A 25,743-nucleotide genomic window follows, 5' to 3' on the forward strand; every position below is an offset into this window, starting at 1 on the left:
GAAGGTATTCTCCCTATCTCCTCCCACCTGCACCACACACCTTATTTAAACCACTTGACAAGAGACAGAATACTTCAGTTCTTGTGGTCAGGAATACAAGCTCATGGTGACATTTACTAACCACTCAGTCAGAAGAGACAGAAAGACATTGATATGGAAACCCCAGCAAGTAAGTGCTATACAAGTCATGCTATGGGCATTATATGTTTGATAATATGCAAACATTAAGTGTAAATTACTGGTTCCAATTGCTTAAGCTTGTGCAGGGTTTACAAAAGTGTCATGAAATATGTTAGTTCTTGTTTTGGAGACATGCAACATAGTTAGAATGTATTTTTGAGTTTGGGCAACCAATTATTCCATACACTAATACATTTTATATTAGTTGGTGTTCAGTTTGCAAGTGCTTTTTATGTCAAGACTGCTACTGTAATATTTTTTCATACTTCACATGGAACAGTCTCAAAATCAATACTCCAAAGCCCATTCTAAAGAACATAAAGAGTGTTTTTTGTTTAAATCTTGAGTCGTATATGCTGTAGTACTAAAAGTACTAAGTACTAAATACTAAATTTTATTATTGTTACTTGTAATAATACACCTTTGGAGGGAGTTGATACTTTTAAGTACTTAGGAGTCAATGTTGATACAACTCTTAAATTTGAAAAACACATAAAAGAAATATGTAGTAAAATTGGGGGAAAACTCGGATTGTTGTATGGTCAGTGTCACTGTGTAAACTTTACACAAATGTTTAAATTAGCTAAGCATCTTTTGTTTCCTATTCTGGATTACAGTGATGTGATTTATATGACTGCTAGTAAGGAGTCACTGAAGAAGAGTGGTACAGTGTTTAACAGGATTTGTAGATTTGTTCTTCAGAGTACTCCTTTGGAACATCACTGTACTTTGTATTCCAGGTTAAACTTGTCACCTGATAATAGAAGGAACTTTCACTGGAATTAGATTCTTTTTAAAGGGGTGCTTAACAAACTGCCTGATTGCACCGTGTAACAGTTTTTTTTTTTTTTGTTTGTTCCTGGGTAGTAAGTGTTATTTCCTAATTGCTTATGCCTCAAAAGTATAGAAAATTGCTATTATTCCCCACAAACTTTGCTTTTGTGACCAGGACAGTGATATTTCAAAATATCACTATTTCCAATGGGAAAACGGGCAAATGTGTGTCTTTTCGTTCACATAGTCAGAAAAAAACAACATATGAATTCCAATTAACATGTATTTATACTAGAGTAATACAAAAATGACTACAAAAGATTTAGAAGTGAGTAGTTTTTCGAGGTTTACGATTATACTGTCTTCAATTGGCTAAGCAATTCCTCACTTCTCCCACTTTAACTGCTGCTGGCACAGAATAGCTGCTGTATAAAGAGCTTTGGTATCCTATGGGATGAAAGGTGCTATATAAATCCAAAGTATTATCTTATATTTAAATAAACAGCCTTTTAAAACTAGGGGTACAGTAATTTTGGAAGTTCCAAGTGTTTGAAGACTCTGGGTCAATCACCTTCAAAAGAGTAAGAAAGGACAATCTATCTGGTGTGGTAAAGGGGGTTCTAAACCACCTAGGGTCTTGAAACGTGGTCCGCTGGCAGCATAAGCAGCTCTCTAATTGCTCCTGGAATTTCAGAATCTTCCATTTGTGTGAATAAATGGACTAAATGGAATAAAGGTATTATGTTCCGTTTATTGTTGTTACACTGCGCAGCTATCAATGAGGTTATGTGCAACAATGCAAGTACTTGTCCTGAGTGTGTTTTAACATTATTTTAGTTGCTGTAACGCAAGTAGTTTTTGTTATTGCCTTTTGATACTGTACAGACAAGCCAACACTCCCTATATGGTCAGGGCAGTCCCGATTTACTAGTAAAATTTCCAAATGTTGGCAAGTATGACAGTACCCATAAAAAATAACTGCATTTATTCTGCATGATGGCAGATTAGGCAATTCCTGTTTTTTTTTTTGTTTTTTTTAAAGCAGGTGATTCGGTATAATAAATAAGTAACTTAGTAATTCTCTTTAATTTTTTTAAAATTGTGTACTACAGATGTATCAAGGCTTTTTGTTGTTTGTCTATTATACCCCCCATAAACACTGGAAATTTGACAAATCACACCGTACTTAGGATGACAGAGCTGTGATCACCATGGTAACCGTCCCAGGGTAGGCCGGTGACATTTTCGGTGCATGAAGAAGCATTCCTAAAAGAAAAAAAATATATATATATATATATATATATATATATATATATATATATATATATATATATAATATATTATTAGATATAATATTCCTTGCAGTGGAAACTCTTGCAGCTTTTGTAAATCTTAGTGGCCTGAATTGAAGTGAATACCTAAGCAAGGGTATACAACTACACCACTTTATTACATGGTAGAATGATAGACTGTGATACGGTGTGAAGGAGTTAAGTAAAAGTATGAATCCAGAATTCGTCCCTACAGGTGCACCGTAGAGCAAAAATAACCATATTTTTTTGTCCTGATCAGAAACAGTAAAATTGATAAATCATCCTTGTTTTGTGATTGTATCACCTTTTTTTAAAGTACAAAACTGCAGCGGTGTGCTCAGCAACATAACAGCAGAATAATAGTTTAGGTTGTGTTAGAGCTATTCAAAAATAAAAACAATCTTATGGATTATTTGTTTGAACATTCTGGTTATGTGTTTATCACATTAAAATAGTAATACTACTATCTGATCTATATTTAAATCGGGATGATGAGGTGGGGGTGGGGGTGGGGGTGGAGGACGGGACTGAACAATAATACAGTACCGGTAGGAAATGAGTTACTTTCACCTCTGGTTAACAAAAAAATCGAGCTATTTGGTCACACTGATTGTCGTTATGTTTGGAGAAAGTCTGGTGAGGCATATAAAGAAAAAAACACCACACCTGCTGTCAAGCATGGAAGTGGTAATATCCTTCTGTGGGGCTAATTTTCTTCAAATGGCACAGGAAATTTAGCTCCAATACATGGTAAAATGGATTCCATAGCATACCAAAAGATACTGGCCAATCATCTGAAACCCGTCGCTAAAAAACTTGGTTTAAAGTGCAACTGGATGTTCCAACACAACAACGAAGCAAATCAAAGATCAAAATCTACTTCAGAATGGTTAAAGAAGAATAAAATCAAGGTTCTGGAATGGCCTAGTGAAAGTCCTGATCTCTGTCCAATTTAGAATCTTTGGTATGAGTTGAAGGCTGTGCACAAGAGAAGTCCTTTGAATTTGAATGAACTGGAACAATTTTGTGTTGAATGGTCAGAAATCACTAAAGAATTGTGCCAAGCAGCTACAGTGTGCCCTGAATAGTTTCTTGGTTTGGTCCAATGAATGCTTCTAAAAATCCACAAAATTGAAAGTGTTAATGTTTTTTTTGGAACCAGGCCAAATATTTTGGACATATTTATATTTCAGAATTTCAATTGATATAAATTCTATCAATTGTATCACTATTCTAAACTATTTAGACATTTTCTTTTTCTCAATTACCTTCTTTTGGTTCCTGTTTGAGCCAACCTTCTCTCCCATGTTTATACAAAATAATATGTTTGTCTCTTTCTGCAAACTCCTATACAGCTTAGATGTTTCACCTCTAAACTGTAAACTCTATGTAAAATGTTTTTATTTATTGTACTGCTAATATTGACAAAAAGTAGTATTCAGTTTTCCAAAATATTGCTTGTATAATTTTCCTTGCTCTTTGGACATTGTAAAATAATGTGAATGTATGTGACTGTTAAATGGTGTGTTTTTCTTTATTTTCTGCTCTTTCCCAGGTTTAATTGACACACTGAAGGCTGAAGGAAAACATAAAGAGGACCCTTTATGGCTAAAAACTCAGCAGCATATCCTCCCATCAGAAAATGAAAATAGAGAAAGGCAATCTAATACTGAGACCAGAACCACCAACTTTTCTACAATGTATGGCCGGGGTAAGAGAATTCTTGAAATTTAGGACCAAAACAACATAATTCCTTCTCTGCTGTCTTTTATGTACATACTGTAGTGTAAACGATGGTGGAATTGGAGAAACTTCTGTAGAAAAGGCAATTTTATCTATAGTACATACAGGCTGTTTAAGTGTCTCTAATTTCTATACTCTGAGTTTCTGTTAGTTGACCTTATACTTTGTACTTGCTCTAGGCTTTCCTTCTGCTCCTAATGGTAAGATGTATGTCTTGTGTGGACAATATACAAATTACTGCTAGGGGTTTTAAGTACCTAAAACCAGTGGTGCTAGCTTTTCGTTGTTTGAACTTATATTCTATATGATCGTTTCTTGTCATATTCTTGCAATTCAGTCTATTATATATTCAACCATATTCAAAATGCACAGAAAAACATAGATATTTGTAGAGAGTTTTTAAAATGAGATTCTGCATGTGAAACCCAAGTACTGTTTGTCAAAACTACTCTTACAATCCAGACCAGCTGGTACAGTGGTAAGACACTAGCCTAGTAAGCAGTTAGCACAGAGTCACAATCTTTCCCTGTGCATAAGGTTGCCACACCCTGATTCTCACCAGTTCTACATTCTGAACCTCAGGAACTGCTTCAATATACCTCACAACCATGCACAGAAAATTATATTGAAGAATGTTAAGGCAACCAGATGAACAGGGTTTCTACTTACTGGGCAATCGTCTTACATTTGTTCAGCTTGTAAGAGTAGATGTCATACTGGCTTTCACATGTACTATGTTGTTTAGACAGCATTAGTCTCATACCAGCTGTCACAGTTAATGTTATGCCTGCAAGGGAACGTGTGGTAAAAAGACTATGATAATGTACTTTTCAACAAGTCTGTATCTGTTCTTTTGAGCATAGTTTAAATATATAAGATGAGTTGCCTGAATGGTCATGTCTTCTCGGACAAACAGAATATGAAACCAGAAAATGAAAATGAGTATTTTAAACATACTACCACCACATCATGTTCCACTATACAGTACACACTGTTTTACAGCAAATACAGTATAGAAGACAATTAAGACAGGTGCAGGGAGGTATCCCAAATTAACCAGGCTATATTTCACAAAGATACTGGAACTATATAGATCATGTATCACTAAAATGATTCCTGCCTATTAAATTGTTTCCCATTTTTCCGTAGACTTGTTGCCAGCAAAGAATGGTGAGGAAAACACTAAGCAATTCCTCTTTGAAGTGGTCCACATACTTCTAAACTATGTCAGCAAATCCTTTGACAGAAACACCAAAGTTCTGGACTTCCACTATCCACATCAGCTCAAGGACGGTCTTGAAGGATTTACTTTGGAGCTGTCTGATAATCCTGAAAATTTAGAACAGCTTCTTGTGGACTGCAGAGACACCTTAAAATATGGAGTTAAAACAGGTACGATTTTCACAAATAAATAAGAGTAATAGTAATATTATCTTCTGGGGAGAACTTGCTGCAATTTCCTTGAATCAGACTCACGTTTATTGAAACAAAAACAGGGGCTGGAACCAGGGGTGAAATTCAGTGGTCATCAGTACTGGGACTTATTTTGATGCCAGTACTTTCTGTTGGAAAGCAGTCTCGACACAACAACTAACTCATTAAAATATTCTCGAAATGAGCCTATGGATGGCCTATTGACCTGTGTAAGATCATGACAAGTTATTTGGAAGCTTATGTGTCAATCATTATTAAACGAATTGGGTAGGGCATTTGCATTCCAAATCTCCACCCATTTGGCTTTCTGTCAGTGCTCATTGGTTGATCCATAAGAGAAGCGATGTGAAAACAGCGGTACTGAGTAATGTTTTCTTTATTGTGGAGAAATGAGCTGAATATGTGAGTGAACATTGATGCACATTATTAATTGGAAGCCAAAAATCCACGTCTATGTTCCCGCCATAACTAGCTGATAGATATTAGAAATACATATCACAACCTGTTTTGCCTTGCACCAATTTACCACCTTCTAAAATGGCAAGTGATATGTGTTATACTGTGAACAGGCTGGCTTGTGTGGTGACGTCAGGCCAGGAAGGAGTAGCACACACAGCACTGAGGTATGAATAAATGCGCTGGTGCGCCGGTTTATTGTAAATACAACAAAGATTAACCAAAATAAATAGACAGACAAACAGTGGATGAACCAAAACAAGTATCGTGCGGGTCCTCCTGCATGAGTAGCAATTGTTATATTTATTATTCTAATACAAACACCCAGTTTAATTTGCACGGGAAGTGCTTGTGTAATCCCCGTGCTTAAATACAAGTATACAATTTAAATCACCTGTGCTACAGTGGCTTGCAAAAGTATTGACTCCCCTTGGCATTTTTCCTATTTTGTTGCCTTACAACCTGGAATTAAAATTGATTTTTTGGGGGTTTGTATCATTTGATTTACACAACATGCCTACCACTTTGAAGATGCAAAATATTTTATATTGTGAAACCAACAAGAAATAAGACAAAAAAACAGAAAACTTGAGCGTGCATAAGTATTCACCCCCCCATAGTCAATACTCTGTAGAGCCACCTTTTGCAGCAATTACAGCTGCAAGTCTCTTGGGGTATGTATCTATAAGCTTGGCACATCTAGCCACTGGGATTTTTGCCCATTCTTCAAGGCAAAAATGTTCCATCTCCTTCATGTTGGATGGGTTCCGCTGGTGTACAGCAATCTTTAAGTCATGCCACAGATTCTCAATTGGATTGAGGTCTGGGCTTTGACTAGGCCATTCCAAGACATTTAAATGTTTCCCCTTAAACCACTCGAGTGTTGCTTTAGCAGTATGCTTAGGGTCATTGTCCTGCTGGAAGGTGAACCTCCATCCCAGTCTCAAATCTCTGGAAGACTGAAACAGGTTTCTCTCAAGAATTTCCCTGTTTTTAGCACCATCCATCATTCCTTCAATTCTGACCAGTTTACCAGTCCCTGTCGATGAAAAACATCCCCACAGCATGATGCTGCCACCACCATGCTTCACTGTGGGGGTGGTGTTCTTGGGGTGATGAGAGGTGTTGGGTTTGCGCCAGATATATCGTTTTCCTTGTTGGCCAAAAAGCTCAATTTTAGTCTCATCTGAACAGAGTACCTTCTTCCATATGTTTGGGGAGTCTCCCACATGCCTTTTGGCGAACACAAAACGTGTTTGCTTATTTTTTTCTTTAAGCAATGGCTTTTTTTTCTGGCAGTTCTGTTCCGTTATAAGCCTCTGCATCTAGCATACATGTTGGAGTGTACGGCTTAAAGTGGTCCTATGGACAGATACTGCAATCTGCAATGGCTTTTTTCTGGCCAGTCTTCCGTAAAGCCCAGCTCTGTGGAGTGTACGGCTTAAAGTGGTCCTATGGACAGATACTGCAATCTCCGCTGTGGAGCTTTGCAGCTCCTTCAGGGTTATCTTTGGTCTCTTTGTTGCCTCTGATTAATGCCCTCCTTGCCTGGTCCGTGAGTTTTGGTGGGCGGCCCTCTCTTGCCAGGTTTGTTGTGGTGCCATATTCTTTCCATTTTTTAATAATGGCTTTAATGGTGCTCCATGGGATGTTCAAAGTTTCGGATATTTTTTTATAACCCAACCCTGATCTGTTCTTCTCCACAACTTTGTCCCTGACCTGTTTGGAGATTTCCTTGGTCTTCATGGTGCCGCTTGCTTGGTGGTGCCCCTTGGTTAGTGGTGTTGCAGACTCTGGGGCCTTTCAGAACAGGTGTACATATACTGAGATCATGTGACAGATCATGTGACACTTAGATTGCACACAGGTGGGCTTTATTTAACTAATTATGTGACTTCTGAAGGTAATTGGTTGCACCAGATCTTATTTAGAGGCTTAATAGCAAAGGGGGTGAATACATATGCACGCACCACTTTTCTGTTATTTATTTTTTAGAATTTTTTTAAACAAGTTATTTTTTTCATTTCACTTCACCAATTTGGACTATTTTGTGTATGTCCATTACATGAAATCCAAATAAAAATCAATTTTAATTCCAGGTTGTAAGGCAACAAAATAGGAAAAATGCCAAGTGGGGTCAATACTTTCGCAAGCCACTGTACATAACCCACACTTTGTGCACCACTACACACATACATATAAACAGCCCACATACAACATAAAACACAAAACACACACATGGGTGGGGCACCCCTCCACAGATACATAAACACAGTTTATGCTTCCAGACAAAAACAATAATAATTATTTTAGTAATTGAGGCGTTGGCTGAAGGACTGACTGACTTTTGTAAGCAAATAAAGCCAGACTAGAGCTGTAATAGTGTCTTTGTCTTCCTCTTATGGAAAGTCAGTAAAAAAAAATTAACACTGTCCCTATACGTGTAAATAACAAATATCTGTGATTTTTCTAATCTAAATAAAAATGTTGTGTTGCTTTTTAGTTTTCCCAATCAGCTTGAATGACATACCTTATGTGATATGCGAATGCCAATTAAATATTGTGCTGAAATTCATATGCATTCTTCAACCAGTTAGCCAAAGCAAAAAAAATGTGGACTTCAGTACAACTAAACACACATCCCATGAGCGAGCACAATCTAGTGTTAAAGCTATAGGCACTGTTACAACCAACCCTGGTCTCCTCTATAGACCTGAATACCATGTAAGTTAAAACAAAATATATTACATTTGTGAATAAGATATTTAAAGACAGTAAGCCGGATATTGTCTGAAAGTTACATATCCTGCTAAGTTTAGTTAGCGCTACAAAATGGAAGCTAGGATGTATTTATTTAAACCCATTAATTCGAGCAGAAATCTGCCAAGAAGAATGGGCCAAAATCACTCCGACACTGTGTGCAAAGCTGGTACATACTTACCCCAAAAGACTTAAAGCTGTTATTGCAGCGAAAGGTGGCTCTACCAAATATTAATGTGTGGGGGTTGAATACTTATGCAAGCAAGATATTTCCCAACATAAAACCAATGTCACCTTACAGTAACTGATTTTGAGTTTAAGTGTTTTAAAATAAAATATCGAACAGAACGAAATTTCAATGTACCATTTGTAATTCAGTAATATGAGAGAATTGGTCAGGGGTCTGAATACTTTTGCAAGGCACTGTGTGTGTGTATGTATATATATATATATATATATATATATATATATATATATATATATATATATATATATATATGCTGAGTGAGACTTGCATGGTGATTTCTCAGATGGCTAAGTTTTAAATAAAGTGTGACTGCGACTGCTTTCCTCTGTTTTCTTTGTTCTATTCTCTGGCTAAATAAATACCACAGTATAATTGTGAGTTTGAGATTGTATGACATTTTATTGGCAATTAAAATGAATTAAAGTTCATATAACACCAATATTTGAATTTTGCAAACCAAACACTACATAAATACAATTTCGCTAGTAACTGACAGTGGCCATTTTATAAAAGGGCCACCCGACCGTCATAGGACAAATCTCCGAGTTTAGTCAATGTCGAACTTTTTGCCAGTTTTCATGCTTTTATCACCAGTGTCACAATTCTTACACATACCTGCTGGAGTGTGTGTGTGTGTGTGTGTGTGTGTGTGTTATTTTTTAAGTAAGTTCCAGTAGAATTTCTCAATTTTTAGTAACTTTTATAACTTGCATGAACTTGATTGTATACCGTAATATTGAGGTTACCATGATATTTTTTGGACGGTTATCACAACGTGAAAATTTTATACCGGCCCATTTTAATGCCCATGTATTCCCAATAACATTAGCTCCATTGTTACCTTCTGTCTATGTATTGTTTTCTGCAGGTCACCCTCGTTTTTTTAACCAGCTGTCAACTGGGCTTGATGTTATTGGGTTAGCCGGTGAATGGCTGACAGCAACTGCCAACACAAACATGTAAGCAATGTTGTACTGTATTTTGAAATTGTTGGGTTACTGGCTGACAAAATGTACAGACTGACTGGAACAGTTTAGCATTTTGAAAGAACAGAAAAGCCAAAAATGATAAATGTACTGTATGGAGGTACTGTGCCTATTGATTTGCATTTAACTACAGTTTAATCATACCAGTATGACACTTTTGCAGATTTACATTTGAAATATCACCAGTTTTTATAATGATGGAAGAAATCCTCCTCAAGAAAATGTTTGAAAAGATTGGCTGGCCATCAGAAAAGGGAGATGGCATTTTCTCACCTGGTTAGTAGACCATTGTGTGCAAGAAACCTATTGCAGTAAGCAGACATCTACTTGTGTAGGATGTTGTAATGTATCTTAGCAGAATATACACATTGAGTATTGCAATACAAAAATAATAAAAGGTTTGGAGCGGTAACAACTCAACACTACAGCCAGCTAATGTAGTCTAAACTAGAGCTATATTGTCTTTTCTGGTGTAAGGAATGCACCTCTTTAATTAGTAATTGACCTTTCTGTTGTTACTTCCCCTCACATTACGTTCTCATTATGGTGCCACTATTCTTACACAGTTGTGATAAAGATACTGCTTTGTTGTCTGTGCAAGAATGCTTTAGAAATGAGTTGTGCATGAAGCTCAGATTTCCAAGATGGCCATGAATGGGGCATTAGATTCATACTGCACACAAACCAAAATAAATATTGGACCCCATGTATTTTGTTTTTGTCAAGTTTTTTTTTTTTCCTTGTGTTTTTTTTTTTTTCCTTTTTTTCATTATGTTCTTATAAAGCTTTAAAAGAATGACATCTTGTTCTTATTTTGATTTTCTTAGGTGGATCCATATCTAATCTTTACAGTGTGTTGCTGGCTCGGTATTACCGTTTTCCTGAGGTGAAGATGAAAGGAATGGCTTCTGTCCCCAGACTGGTGCTATTTACATCTGAACATGTGTGTGGTGTTTTTTTTTTTTATTTTTTTTATTTATATTTTTTTTTTTTTATGCTAGTAGTGGTGGGCAACTATATGAAAATGTTATATTGATAAAAAAGAATACAATATAACTATTTAACTTTCTTAAGGCTATATCTACTAAGTTTCAGAAGGTTTTGTGTTTTTTGTACTAGTGTGTTAACTTATATATATATATATATATATATAGATATATATTATATATATATATATATTATATATATATATATATATATAATTCAATATTCAATATTATAAACAATAAACACACACAGGTGTGTAAACTGAATTTACACATTTTGAAAAGCACTAAAACTACTAATCATGGTACCTCTGTTTTGCTTCATAAATCCATGTGTAAAAAAAACACGGTTGTGTTATCTTTTACAATTTCATCATCATCCACATCAAAACCGTAATATTTCCATGCCTTTCAGGGTTGTTCGTTTTTCTAGCTATTCTGATGTAATTGAATCTTAAGTGGCTCTGTGTGTAAATGCTGACTCACGACACCTCTAAAACTAAGTATTAGGTATGGTGTCATCCTGAATTTTGCATTATTTTGAGATGTGTTTTGATGTTTTCATACTGTTTTGATATCTAAAAAGTGTATCTCGTTTACAATACAGAAATTCACGGCGGTAAGTAAATGAATAATAGCATAAGTAAATACACAGACAAAATTAAATGAAATGCCACGCGCATATCTCAAAATAAAGCAGGATGCAAAATTCTGTACGACCCATCATCAATTTACGGATGGTCAATTGTGCCAGAGTTAATGCAGAATGCAAGTAGCGTTTGGTACCTAAACACAAATCAGTGGAATAAAATGGTTAAATAATATTTTAGTGTGTTTTTCTTTGCCTACGAGACTGACAATAATTGGTATGTATAGAGTGTATTGTATCTTAATATAAAATAAACTTGATTATACTGTGTTTGTATTCTTAGCAGTATTAGCAATAAAAAATATGTAGTTGCGAACTTCCCATATGAGAATTCTTTTAAATCGCACAATATGGAAGTTATTGTCCATATTGATATTGGTGCCCATCATTACTTTTTATAGCATTTTAGTATTGCCTATGGCACTAATTGAATTAGCCTACTTGTATTCTGATTTGCAAAAGTAGCATTTTGCAAAAAATATTCAACCTTAGGAAATCCTAATGTGTCTGGTTTTATGCGAGAAACCTGCACAGCAGTCATGCATGAAGCACCACTAGTATCACGGCACAACCTATCTGTTCACAAATCGAATGAGTCATAACTAAACAATCTGGTGAGCAGGAATAAAGTCTGAAATGGTCTGCGACACTTACTCAGACAGTGGTTGTTCACCCCATTACGTTGAACTTGCAACCATACTTTAATGTGTCAAAGACATACATATAACCATAGTATTCCAACATCACTAGGTAAAAACACTATTAAAATCAAAGGTAAACAATTACATTGAAAGGGTGAATGACTTCAGACACAATTCTGGTTTGGCTTTACAATTTTGATAAAAAAGCTTTTTTTTATTCTAGTTAAAAACAATTGAAAATACTTCCCTTTCTGATTGAAGACGGAAAAATATATCAATTAATTTCTGGAATTATACAAAATGTAAAAGTAGGAAAAGTTAAGTTTACATAAACTGGACCAACCTATCTCTGAACGCTTCCTTTTGATTGTGTACATCACAGAAAACAGTCATAGATTAATACCATCTGAGACTGCTATTTTAAGTTTGTTTTAAGAAGTTTTGAACAAGCATGCATTCATAGTAACATTACATTCAATATGGGAAAATATCATATTTGCATAACCTCACAAACAGGGCTCTGTGGTAATATAATTAACTATGGAAATCAAAATTTAAAATACATTCACATGAAATTTATATATTATAGAAAACCATTGGTCGAAAATATATGATGATATATATATATATATATATATATATATATATATATATATATATATAGATATATATATATATATATATATATATAGATATAGATATAGATATATTATACAAATATACTAATAAATAAGGTCTTAGGCTTGGATCTGGAAACATTTATGGAATCTGCATTTGTAATAAACTGAGGAATAGAATGCCAAGGTCAAGGGCATTACAGCTCAAAGACCTGGCTCCAGCCAACTTCTTCTGTTGGGATTTTACATACAGACAAAAAGGAATAGAGCAAAAAACTGCTAATACTGTTCAGCACAGAGGGAGACACTGTTTGGTCTCGTAACATGGAGAGCAGATGACGACTCTGCCAGAAATATTGTGGTGTGAGCTTGTTTGTGCTTTATAGTTACTGTCTTCTATAAATCTGAAACGCAACTGCAAAGTCTTTGTTTTATGCGCTTTTCATGATGGCATTTTTGAGTCTATGTTGGGTAAGGACACAAAAGAGAAGGTTTCCCCATAACATAACTTCACCATACTCTTGTCAACAGTGACCACAAATACCTGTTTGACACAACAGAGCAGATCCTGTTGACAACTTCAAGGGATAGGAATATGTTGATGATTCAAAGAATGATACAGGTACTGGAACAGGGCTGTTTAAAGCCACGGGTGCTTGTAGCTAACAAGTTAATTTTCTATATGCTGTGTTTTTTTCTTCTTCAAGAAGACAAAGACAGTCAGCACATAGGTAACCTAAAATATTTAGCTTTATTAAATTAAAGACAAACAGTTATTACGCTTTAAAGTATTTGTAAAATCAGCCACACTCACAGTGTGCAACAGAAATAATCAATAACGATCAACTGTCAAAAAAATGAACAATTGCGATTGACTGAAAGTAATGTATGCCAATCAGACAAATCCAAAAAGCTAAATCATGTACATCGGAAAGAACCAAAACTGAAAAAATTGTCCGGTTTCATCTGGTGAAACTATTGAAGACTTCTAGAATGCTAGAGATGAACTCCCAGCCACTCTGCAGTGTTGTTTTCTAGTAAGATTGTGGGAAGGAAATGCAAGCAGCTCTTATTCATGGCAATGAGCAAGAACTCTTCGGGGGCTATACTGCACCTACATATACATAAACTGAAAATACAAGGGCCGTATCATATTGTGTGCATAGTTAACCATGTGTGCAAAATTCAGGCAAAAAACAAAATACATTCTTGACTTATTTTCTGGCAGTCTGTTAATGTTTCATTTCCAAGGTCATTTCAGGGGTAAAATCAAGTTACTGGAGGCAAAGCATGGGGGGTGGGGGCTGGTTGGTTAATGACAGGAAAGAAGGCATTGAAGTGATAGAGCCAATTACACTCAAGCTTAAATGAATAAGGGAGCACAAACTAGCAAATTTCTTTAACCAAATCTATTACTCGTGTTTTAAATTAATATGTATTTCTTTACACTGCACAAAATATGTATGTATGTATTTCTTATTTTGCTATAACCATTTTAATTTCCTAAAAGTCCAAATAAAAAATAAAAAAAACATGAATAACTCCATAATCCCTTTGTGTTCTTGTGAAATCCTCCCAATAATTGACAGTTCCAAGTAATAGTAATCGAACCAAAGTTAGAATAAAGCCATCAGCCACGTAAAGATGTACAAAAGAGGATATATTATAAAAAATGGGGATAACTCGAAGAAACAGCAGCACTTTATAAATATCAAATCTTCAGATTGAGGATTTCCTTCTTTTTTGGTTGTTGTTATATTTATTTATTCATGTATTCATTGATTTCAGAGCCACTATTCCATCAAAAAGACTGCTGCTGTTCTAGGAATTGGAACAGAAAATGTTATTTTCGTCAAATGTAACGAGAGGTAAGATTTAAAGTATAAGTTGTTTGTATTTAATGTAGTAATGCACAAAGATGAGTAAAAAAAAAAATGAGCTTCATCTAATTTTGTAATTCTGTCTACAGTCTTAATTTGCTTTTTAATTAGGTGACTAGATACCCACAAACCATTGTCACCAACTAACAGTTCCGAGAATAGTTAACAAAGACTAAAGGTAATTAATTCACAGATCATATTTTTGGTGTAGCGTACAGGGTTCTAACACCCTGGTCAGTGACTAATAACACTTTCTGGGTTACATTGGCTTGTGAAGCATTCAGCATTTTTTGATCCCATCTTTTAAGCTGATCAAGTTCCCTGTAAGTTGTGCAAATTGTGTGCTTTATGTTTGAATTTGAACACATGAGCTGGACCCAAGGCCTAACTTGCCCAATGACCACACAAAAAACAAGTTACTGAAATTAAGGATCACAGCAGAGAAAAATGTAAAGTACGATTTTATGTTTTTGCGTGTTTTTAGGGGAAAAATGATCCCCTCTGAACTGGAATCGAAAATCATGGAAACTGAAATGAAGGTGTGTGCTGTTTCTGGTTTGGTTAGGTAGATGGCTAGTTGTTAATTATAATTTACGTCGACTTCATTTATTTACAGAGCTTTTTGTATGTAGAGAGGAAGTGAACATAGAGAAAGAGATGTGGACTGAGCTGCCTTTTAGTACATATCGTTAGGACCAAGAGGCAGTACATTATCTTGTTTTTGCAAAGGCAAACACAATTATGGAAACTATTACATAAAAGTTCTTCCTTTATCCTGTGTGTATGCCATTATGTAATGTAGATGTAGCCAGCCACAAAACCTTCTCCATTTATTCTAGTGTTTGTACTGTGTAGAATTAGCAGCATTACATAATCCTCAGAATTTCAAAAAAGTACAAGTCTGTTGATGACAAACATGTCATTACCCACTCTTGTCTACCCAATCAAATCTCAGGTCTTTTGATGTAAATACATCTTGCAAAATCCTTGTAAATCCTTCTAACTTTCAAATGTCACTTTACATTTGGTATGTATGTTTAAACCTAGCACAAATACAACAAGTGCAAGCAAAATGTTACCTAGTTTATTTACATGTATCATTGCAATATTTAAATTTAATATAACAATACATTTTATTTATATAGCGCTTTTCATTTAAAAATCACAAAGCAGCATGAAAACAGGCATTTCAGTAGACAAACAGTAAGAACAACAAATCATTTACAGAAAGCCAATCGAAAGAAGTACATTTTAAGATTAGATTTAAAAATATCAACTGAGTCACAGTTTTTCAAATAACCCAGCAGGGCGTTTCATAGGCATGGGGCTAAAGAGCAGAAAGCCTGACCACTCACAGTACGTAGACGAGTCTTAGGCACAGACAAAAGAACATTGTCACCCACAGTACATAGATGAGTCTTAGGCACAGACAAAAGAACATTGTTACCAGATCTAAATTTCCGTTTAGGTATGTGGTAGTGAAGGAAATCCCTAAAATAGGCAGGGCTTTGAGAATGTAAGTTAGTAAAAAATAAAACCTTAAAATCAATCCTATATTTGACTAGCAGAGAGAAGCAAGGACAGGAGATATATGCTCATGTTTCTTGGTCTTAGTGAGAATATTGGCAGCACTGTTTTGAACATATTGTAACCTGTTGATAACCTAAGAGGAGATACCTGCAAAAAAAGCATTACAGTAATCTAATCCTGATGAAATAAAGGCATGTGTAAGCTTTTCTGCATCAGTCTTAGACAATGAGGGCTTGCATGCTAATGGCTCAGTAAAGCTAATATATACATTAACTTTCTCCATCTGTTTTTTTAAACAGGGTTTTGTTCCTTTTTATGTGAATGCTACAGCTGGTACTACAGTATATGGAGCAATTGATCCTCTAAGTGAGATTGCAGACATTTGCGAGAAGTACAAACTGTGGATGCATGTTGATGTAAGATCACTGAAGAGATCATGACTAAATGTTATGCCAAACAATAATAGGGATATGCAAAACAGAACATTGATATAACTTTTATTTAGATTCAGTAATATTACATTCCATTTTGATAAAATCATACTAGAGAATAGAATGTTGAATAATGCATGGAAGAGGGATCATTTTGCTCAGTTTAGCACAGAACCTTTTGATTTTTTAATTCCCACACTGCCACCAACTGTCAACACTTGATATATGCAGGCCAGGTATCATGTTTAGTTTTACAGGAGATACACAGTGTAAAAATATGTACTTTCTCATTCTTTTCACTCCAGTGCACAGCCTGGGTTTCTTCAGAACAAAATCACGTTCGCATACAGTATTTCAGGGAATATGTATAGTATACTTTTTAACTTAAGTTGACCTTCAATTTGGAAAAACTAGAGAATGATCCAATTTAACAGCATGCTAGTCCTCCTGCACGTCTATCAAGCTGGGATTGTGTGTAGGTACCCTAATTAGGCTGTATCTTTACCCAGCAGTGTATCACACATTGTGTGAGATGCATCATTTAATTTGAGGTTGATGCTTGAGTAGCAACAAAACTGACAGGAGCCATTATCCATATTGATTACAGAAAATAAGAGGAAGCCAGACAGAAATAAATCATTGTATTTAAATAACTCCTCTTAGATTCGTTAGCTTGGGTGGTTAAATCTTGGTGCTGTAGTTTACCAGAATAAAAAAAAAAAAGAAACTATTTCATAATAATGATAAATGGTATTGTTATGGTATGTTTCTACATATCTAATAGATATGAATTAATAGATTTCATCACATTTTGTAAGAAAGGTAATTAATCAAAATACAGGAAAAACATTAGCACATGTTTGGTTGCATAAGAACTGTAAAAACTAAAAAAAAAAAAAAAAAAAGATTGCCCTTGCTGTAATACTGAGCAACACTTATCAGATTCCCTATTTGTTATGGTAATAATCTTCATTGTTTAGTGCATATAACCAAAGACATTTACAGATGCAAAGAAAAAAGGGAGAGGAAAGGAACTGATGTTGGCTTCAGCAAATATAAAATATTATTCTTAAATTACCTTTTAATAATAAGATTCAGTTAACTAGTTTACCACCTTTCGCTATGTCTTTATCTGTTTATATAATATATTTCATACATACAAATCCAAAAATTGTTCTTAATAAAGCGTTTACTGTACTTAATTTTAGGGATAGTATGTATACTTCACAGGAATACACACATTGCAATTCCCTGCATTTAATGTTCACTGGATTGCACTGTATTGTTAGGAGATAATCCAGCCATATAAATTAAAGGTGAAAATGGATAAGATATAAGGAGAGTGAGACAAAGCAGAATAGAAACCAACATTAATGTGAAAAAAATCTTGCATGGGTTTAGCACAAAAAACACCACATAATTTAATTTTCATTTTTTTCTCTCCATAGGCAGCATGGGGTGGTGGTCTTTTGATGTCAAGAAAGCACTCTGTGAAACTCAGCGGCATAGAGAGGTACTTAAACATAGCAGGCACAATTATTGGTGCACAAACAATACTTAAAAGTATTGATAAATTATTTAAATGCATTTTCTTAGCACTTTCATAGGCCAGCTATGTTTTTTTCTTACTGTCTTTTGAATAATTGCATTTTTTTACAGAAAAATGTAAATTTCTAAATGTGTAGCATTGTGTTTGAAAAATAGAGTCCATATCCCCATTCATATATAGCAAGTAAATAACACAAATGTTATGCTCACAGACACTACTGGCACTGCACTGAGACCTGTTGTGTATTGTACATTCATGGCTAGCCTTGCTGAGAATTCACACGTATTGTTTTATATTTCAGAGCCAGCTCTGTTACCTGGAATCCTCATAAACTCATGGGTGCTCCACTTCAATGTTCTGCCATACTCGTTCGAGAAAAGGTAAAGACTCTATTCTCATTGTCTCAACACAAGAAAGAAGTATAGATAATGTCCATTTAGAATCTGAAAAAAACCTCTATGAAACCCTAATCTACATGCTTTGAACTGTTAAATTGTTGCATGTGTTTTACAAAAATATAGGAGACCAAAGTGTTCAATGAAGTCTGGCATTGTCGTTACTGATTTCCTTTTTTAATGTGTACAGTGCCAATTAATTTTGAGCAATCACCAGTAACTATTATATTGCAGGGTCTCCTCCAGCTGTGTAACCAGCTCTGTGCAGACTACCTGTTTCAGCCTGACAAACATTACGATGTTTCCTATGACACTGGAGACAAGGCCATTCAGTGCGGCAGGCACGTTGACGTCTTTAAATTCTGGTTAATGTGGAAGGCTAAGGTAAGAACAGAGGTAAAGGAGGTCACAGATCTCTGCAGGCCAATGTAACTGTTAATGTTAACTTACCAGGTTACTGCTGACAAATATGCAAGTTGTAAATGGGGCCCAATATGGTGCATGATGGTACACAAGAAGTGCCTGTGGCATAAATAGGAGGCCAGTAATGTCATAAGAGGTCAAACCAGCAATTTGAGCAGAGAAATAATTTAAGATTAGATGGCTTTATGGGGTCAGGCACATCCAAAGAAGTAACCTCTGCCAAACAATTACACAAACTGCACCTATATAATTGTTGTCTTAAAATTACAGTGTATGTGCCATAATTGGATAAAGCAATGCAAAATCACGTTTCATGTTAGTTACTGTCTTGTACATCAACAGGACTCCAACATAGAACAGGCTGTATTTAACCTTGCACTGTACCAGATTGTCATTCTTCAAGATACGTTAAAGATTTGTGCTTTATGCCATTAGGACCTTAGATTGCATACCACTACCCTTGACACCTCTTGTTTGTTTGCTGTCAAAGGAATTTGTTTTCTTTTGCAGGGTGCAGCAGGGTTTGAAGTACAAGTCAATAAGTGTCTGGATAATGCTGAGTACTTGTACAACAATCTGAAGCAGAGAGTTGATTTTAAACTTGTATTTGATAGCAAAGTAAGTTTCTTTAAAGACATTTAACTACCATCAGAAAGCAAAACATGGCAGCGGTTTTCACTGGTATAGCTCAACACCCCTTTGATACTGACACGATTTAACACTAAAATCTAAATTCTCTACTCAGGTGGGTTTTAATGTTGGTATTAAAACAAAAATTCACTATGCTCCTCAATTTCTTGGTATTAAAACTAAAACGCAAGTGAATTGTAGGGTGTGTGTCATTTAACATTAGTATAAAAACACATCTATTCAATTGTAGAACCCACATTTGGTAAGGTGGGTTCTTTCTTAAGGACAGCTTTCAAGTTGCTCTTTTACAGTGCTCTTCAAGATTAATGTTTAAGCAACAATGACAAAACATATAAACGAAATATATAAACAATATTATACCAAAGTAAACCAAATACCACTGTACAAGATTGAACAGCACAAAAAGTTAAAAAAAAAAAAAAAAAAAAAAAAGAAAATACACAGGTAACCACATAAATGAAGCACAGTAAAACATGTCTAATCCTGTCCCTCGGCACATTTGGTTTCCACCCCTTTGATTTCTGTGTGATGGATATATACATTTATAGTTTATCATTAAAAGTAAATCATTCCTGAAATGTTTGTCTAATTTCAGCCTGAGCATAGCAATGTTTGCTTTTGGTACGTTCCACCAAGTCTCAGAGAATTGCCAAATGGCCAAGAGAGAAGCAAGAGACTTCATGAGGTATGACATTAGCATTGCTTTTTTATTTTATTTTACAGTTAATTTTGTAGAAAATGTGACCTTCAAAAGTCTACCTATGCAGTGCAGTTTTATTTCATTTTCCTTACTATTGTGTTCTGTTTGCAGTCATTCTGGGTGGTTCTAGATTGTGTTGAACCAATATTTAATTATATATGAATTGTTCTCTAAATCAGCCTTTTCAGGATTTGAAATTGCTTTAACCACTTTACTGCCACCTGTTATATATTTGTTTTTCCTTTCAGGTATAAAAGTTAACAGATTCCTTTTACACCAACATTTATTTATTAACAATGAAGTGACTATATTTGTCAGTGATTCATTCACGTGTGTACACCATTTCACAAAGTCAGTCACCTTCGTTATCTCCTGGCACATTAACAAAACATTTTAAAATGAATTGTAAATGTATTCATAGCTTTAATTACTTAACTACAAACACACTCTATAATTATTTCTTACTAGGAATTATATAATCTCCCCTTGTCTTCTAAAACAATAACTGTGCATTATCTACCAGTAGTTGAATAATTGGATTTTTTATCATATATTGATTATTTTAGACCCCAGAGAAGTGCCCTATTCAGCTCAGTCCAGATGGTTGTCATGCACTAGGGAGGCTGTACTGTGGTTGATCCCTGGAGCCAGCATTGCAATATGCAATATGTAAATTCTATTTGTGTTCAAAATATGCAACTTAACTAACAAGAACACAAAACAAGCAATAGATTAATCGTTCTGGTTTGATGTGTCTTTACTTACATTGGCTATGCTGATACATTACCCATATCTAATGCAACAGTAGAAAGAACATTCAGCACTATCAGTAACAGGAAGACAAAGCTGAGAAATTGGCTTCAAATTAAAACACTAGAAAGCCTTCTGATGTCATATATGGCTTGCAGTGGAGGAGACAAGACTGTAGGAGCTGTCAGCCAACCACACATACAGTGTCTAGAGTAAGTATTCACCCCCTTGGACGTTTTCACAGTTTGTTGTGTTACAACCTGAAATCTTGATGCATTTAAATGGGATTTTTTTTTTTTCGTTTGATTTACATAACCTACTCAACACTTTGAAGAGGCAAGAGAATTGTTATTGTGAAACAACAGTTAATGAAAAATAAAAAAACGGAAATTTCTTGGTTAGATAAGTATTCACCCCCCTGAGTAGATACTTGATAGAACCACCTTTGGCACCAATTACAGCTGTGAGTCTTTTGGGGTAAGTCTCAACTAGGTTTGCACACCTGGATCATGCAATATTCGCCCATTCTTCTTGGTAATATTGTTCCAGCTCTGTCAAGTTGGATCGGGATCTTTGGTGGACAGCAATCTTCAAGTCTTGCCACAGATTCTCAATCGGATTCAAGTCCAGACTTTGACTGGGCCACTCTAGGACACTTTCTTGTTTTTAAGCAACTCCAGTGTCGCTTTGGCTGTGTGTTTGATGGTCATTGTCCTGCTGAAAGGTGAATCTCTGTCCCAGTCTTAGGTCTTTATCAGGTTTCTTTCTAGGATTTACCTGTATTTAGCTCCATCCATTTTGCCCTCTACCCTGACAAGGTTCCCAGTCCTAGCCGATGACAAGCATCTCCATAGCACGATGCTGCCACCACCATGCTTCACAGTAGGGATGATGTTACCTGGGTGATGTGCTGTGTTAGGTTTCAGCCAGACATAACACTTTGCATTTAGGCCAAATAGTTCCATTTTTGTTTCATCGAACCACAGAATCTTTTGCCACATCTTTTCAATGTCTCCCACATGCATTTTTGCAAATTCCAAGCAGGATTTTATATAGGCTTTTTCAGAAATAGCTTCGTTCTTGCCACTCTTCCATCCAGGCCAGATTTGTGGAGTACTTCAGCTATTGTTGACACATTCAGCCATAGAATGCTGTAGGTCTTTCAGAGTTGTCATTGGCCTCTTGGTGGCTTCTCTGACAAATGCCCTTCTTACCCGACTGCTCAGTTTGGGAGGATGGCCTGCTCTAAGCAGATTCTGGTTGGTGCCGTTTACATTCCACTTCTTAATGATCGACTTGACTATGCTTCAAGGGATATTCAGTGCCTTTGAAATTTTTTATACCCCTCCCCACTGATCTGTTCCTTTCCACAACTTTATCCCGGAGTTGTTTTGAAAGCTCCTTGGTCTTCATGGTAGTATCTTTGCTTTGAATGCACTACAAACTGTGGGATCTTACAGAGTCAGGTGTATTTAATCTGAAATTATGTGAACCACTTTAATTGCACACATATGGACTCCATTTAACTTGCTGTGTGAATTCTGAAGGCAATTCATTACACCTGAGTGTAATAGCAAAGGGGGTGAATACTTATCTCATTTTTTCACACATTGAAAGTGTTGAGTAGGTTGTGTAAACAAAGAAAAAAAATCCCATTTAAATGCACCAAGATTTCAGGTTGTGATGCAACAAACTGTGAAAATGTCCAAAGGGGGGTGAATACTTCCTATAGGCGCTGTATGCTCCAGAAATTCACAAGCCACATTTACAGTATTTCAAGCAGCGAGGACTGCCTTAAAAACCTTCTTACTGATGCCTTATATTTTAGTTAATTACATCTCCACCAAAATTATTTTAAATTCTTTTTATTGCTTTACTATTTTTTTTTTTCAAAAAATACTATTTCATATAATGAATGTATGTCATGCTTATAATTTAATTATTTTTTAGACAATAATAGCCTCCAGCGTACTTGTATTCAAGACTGATTGTTTTATTTATTTTTTGAAAGGCACACATTTTATATGTCAGTCCAAAACCAAGTATTTAAGATAAATAACTTTATTTTCTTTATTATTTTCTTTAAAAGAAATAAGTTTAATTTGGCAACTGCAATCTAGCTTCACCTGTTAAGCCTTTCGGTTGATGTTATATAGCCCCACATAGGTGTATTATCTGACAACTTCATCTGTCATCCAGTCTGCAGAGGGAATCCCCTTTTTCTGTTCTAGTCAGCTCCATATAGTCAGTCAAGACCTGATAATCCTCACCTCCTCATCAATTCACCTTCACCATCCACTCCTCTAAATATCATCACCACACTCGCTAATTTCAGTGTCCCTCCATCTTCATCACCTCACCATTTGCCATCCTCCAACACAGAGTGTGATCTGTCAGATTTTCAGTGGGAGGATAAAATACATAAACTGCAAAACAGTAGGAAAGTCTACAGTAAAGATTCATCATGTTTATACATCACTCATGTGGCAACATCTGCCACCATGCAAAATAAGTTATTTCCGTTTAAAATGTGTTTCTATTATTCTCAATAACTAAAAGGCAATAACAATTTATGATACCAAAAAATACATACATTTTTTAAAAACACTCAAGACAAGTAATTGCACATAACCTCCTTGATAATGTATTCCTGTGGGAAGTGTATTTGTCTTAAGAATACTTGAGATGTACATATTTTAAACTGCCTGTTACTAGCAGTACAGACAGGTCAACCCGCTCTGTGATATTTTATGTTCCATTACCAATCAACCGTTGCTAAACTCACCCAACCCCAACAGAAATAAACAGTAGTTGTTCTTCTGAGGTGGCTTCTATTAACAAAGTCCTTTGGCTTTGGGAAGGTTGTGTAAGGCTTGTGTATTAATAGGTGGTTCAAAAGGCTTATTGGGAAAGTACAGGGTATGAGGATGTGTACACAGAGCAAAATAGACTTAGTGCAGCTTGCAAGTCTCACTCACGTTTCTCTTATTGTCACTTCCTGTATCCCCTACATAAAGGTCAACCTGCATCAATATGCATTCATTTAAACCTGTAATTTAAAGGTGTAGACACACATTTCAAACATAGTTTATAACATAACATTTTTTTTAACTTTACAATTGTCAATCTTCAATGCTGGTCTGTTTTTTCAAGAACTAAAAACAAGAGGAGTTTGAGCATAGCAATGACAACAATGTCAACTTACTGACATTTTAAAAATGTGTGTTCTGTTGAGTCTTATTGTCTGAATCCCCTTAAAAACAGGGCAGTCAGTGGGTGTATTAAGTAACTGACTGGCTCAGAGTGAATTTTTCTGCTCACTCAGATCACAAATGAAATCTGCTCATTAGCGCTGTTGATATTGGAGCAAGAAATCAGAACCATTCAGATTATTATGAATCATTACACAGTAAGGTACATGTACAATGTAAAACAACTAAAATAATATTTGAAGCTACTTACTTTAAAACTTGAGATTTCAAGTCACTGTTGACTCGCTACAACTCATTATATTGGCCCACTTCACCTAACCTGTCTTATAACCATTATTTACAGTATGGCCTTTGATTTAATTAAGTCTTTGGTGCCAGATAAGCTATATAGTGAGATCCAGATATATGCCACTTAAACTGGTTTTGGTCTATTTTATAATAGGTTGCCCCAAGGATAAAAGCAAAGATGATGGAAGAAGGAACAGCAATGATTGGCTACCAGCCACAAGGAGAAAATGTGAATTTCTTCAGGTGTGTTTTTTCCAACCCAGCCACAAGCAAGGCAGATGTTGATTTCCTCATTGAAGAGATAGTGAGGCTGGGAAACGATCTGTGAATGATAGCATCTGTTTAGAGCCTCTAGATTCTGCTTGACAATGGGGCTATCCATTGCATGTAACTGGGCATGTTCTTATGGGGTCGTTCTTGATAAGCAGAAATTGTTTAAATGAACAAGTCTGTAGGTTCAAAATGTTTGTTAAAGGTACTGTGCAGTAAATGCATTGTGTGACATTGAGTAGGTAAGCATTTCGGGGTCAAAAGTTTCAAGAACTTTAACTTGTAACTTACTTTCTTCCAGTTTATATCATGTTAGGGTTGTATTTACTGATGGGTGCACAACATTACACACTTTTTCCAAGAGGTTGACTTAATAATCTTCCAGTTTGCACATATTGTATGTATTGTAATTACATTAAAAAAGTTGATTAGAAATGATAATGTACATTAAGGATCTGTATGCATTTTAATAAATGATTAGTTTACTAATGATATACATGCTTTGCAATTGGTCTGAAAATCTGTTGTACTGTAACAATTGTAACAGTTAGGACGTGAGCAAGAAGAACCTGTATGTCTGATAGAAGTCAAGGGTCCAGGCCGCTACCATTGTTGTGTAATAAAGCAGTTGTTATAGTCTTTGATTTACCACATCTTAGTTATACTGAATTATGCAATAACCGCGCCCTTTGCGAATCTGTAAATCAGTATTTTATTTGATAAACATTTTCATCATAAGAGTCTCAACTGAGTAACCCGAAATATTGTGAAACCTTAGCTGAGTGTGGCAACCACAGTCTATCATACAGTTATGGCCAAAAGTTTTGCATCACTCTATAGAATTAATTCATTTAATTTCAAAGAGTTGAATAAAACCT

General features: G+C 35.4%; 1 protein-coding gene across 1 annotated transcript; it reads left to right on the forward strand.

Moving 5' to 3' along the window:
* Positions 1-25,743, forward strand: LOC121314210 (glutamate decarboxylase 1-like). The gene is made up of 15 exons (XM_041247234.1): positions 1-169; positions 3,823-3,978; positions 5,160-5,402; positions 9,776-9,866; positions 10,057-10,169; positions 10,721-10,836; positions 14,575-14,654; positions 15,151-15,205; positions 16,496-16,612; positions 18,076-18,140; positions 18,478-18,556; positions 18,806-18,955; positions 19,505-19,612; positions 20,241-20,330; positions 24,750-25,743. Exons 1-15 carry the CDS (start codon positions 154-156, stop codon positions 24,921-24,923), a joined length of 1,653 nt encoding a protein of 550 aa, XP_041103168.1. The 5' UTR covers positions 1-153; the 3' UTR covers positions 24,924-25,743.

The sequence above is a fragment of the Polyodon spathula genome, chromosome 4 (genome assembly GCF_017654505.1).
Source record: "Polyodon spathula isolate WHYD16114869_AA chromosome 4, ASM1765450v1, whole genome shotgun sequence".
In the NCBI taxonomy this organism is placed as follows: Eukaryota; Metazoa; Chordata; class Actinopteri; order Acipenseriformes; family Polyodontidae; genus Polyodon; species Polyodon spathula.

What these genes read in the sequence shown, in the direction of transcription:
- LOC121314210 (XM_041247234.1), top strand. An exon ending in TGCTATTTACATCTGAACAT is followed by an intron (nt 10,837 to 14,574) that starts GTGTGTGGTGTT and finishes CATTGATTTCAG; the next exon opens with AGCCACTATTCCATCAAAAA. An exon ending in CCATACTCGTTCGAGAAAAG is followed by an intron (nt 18,557 to 18,805) that starts GTAAAGACTCTA and finishes ATTATATTGCAG; the next exon opens with GGTCTCCTCCAGCTGTGTAA.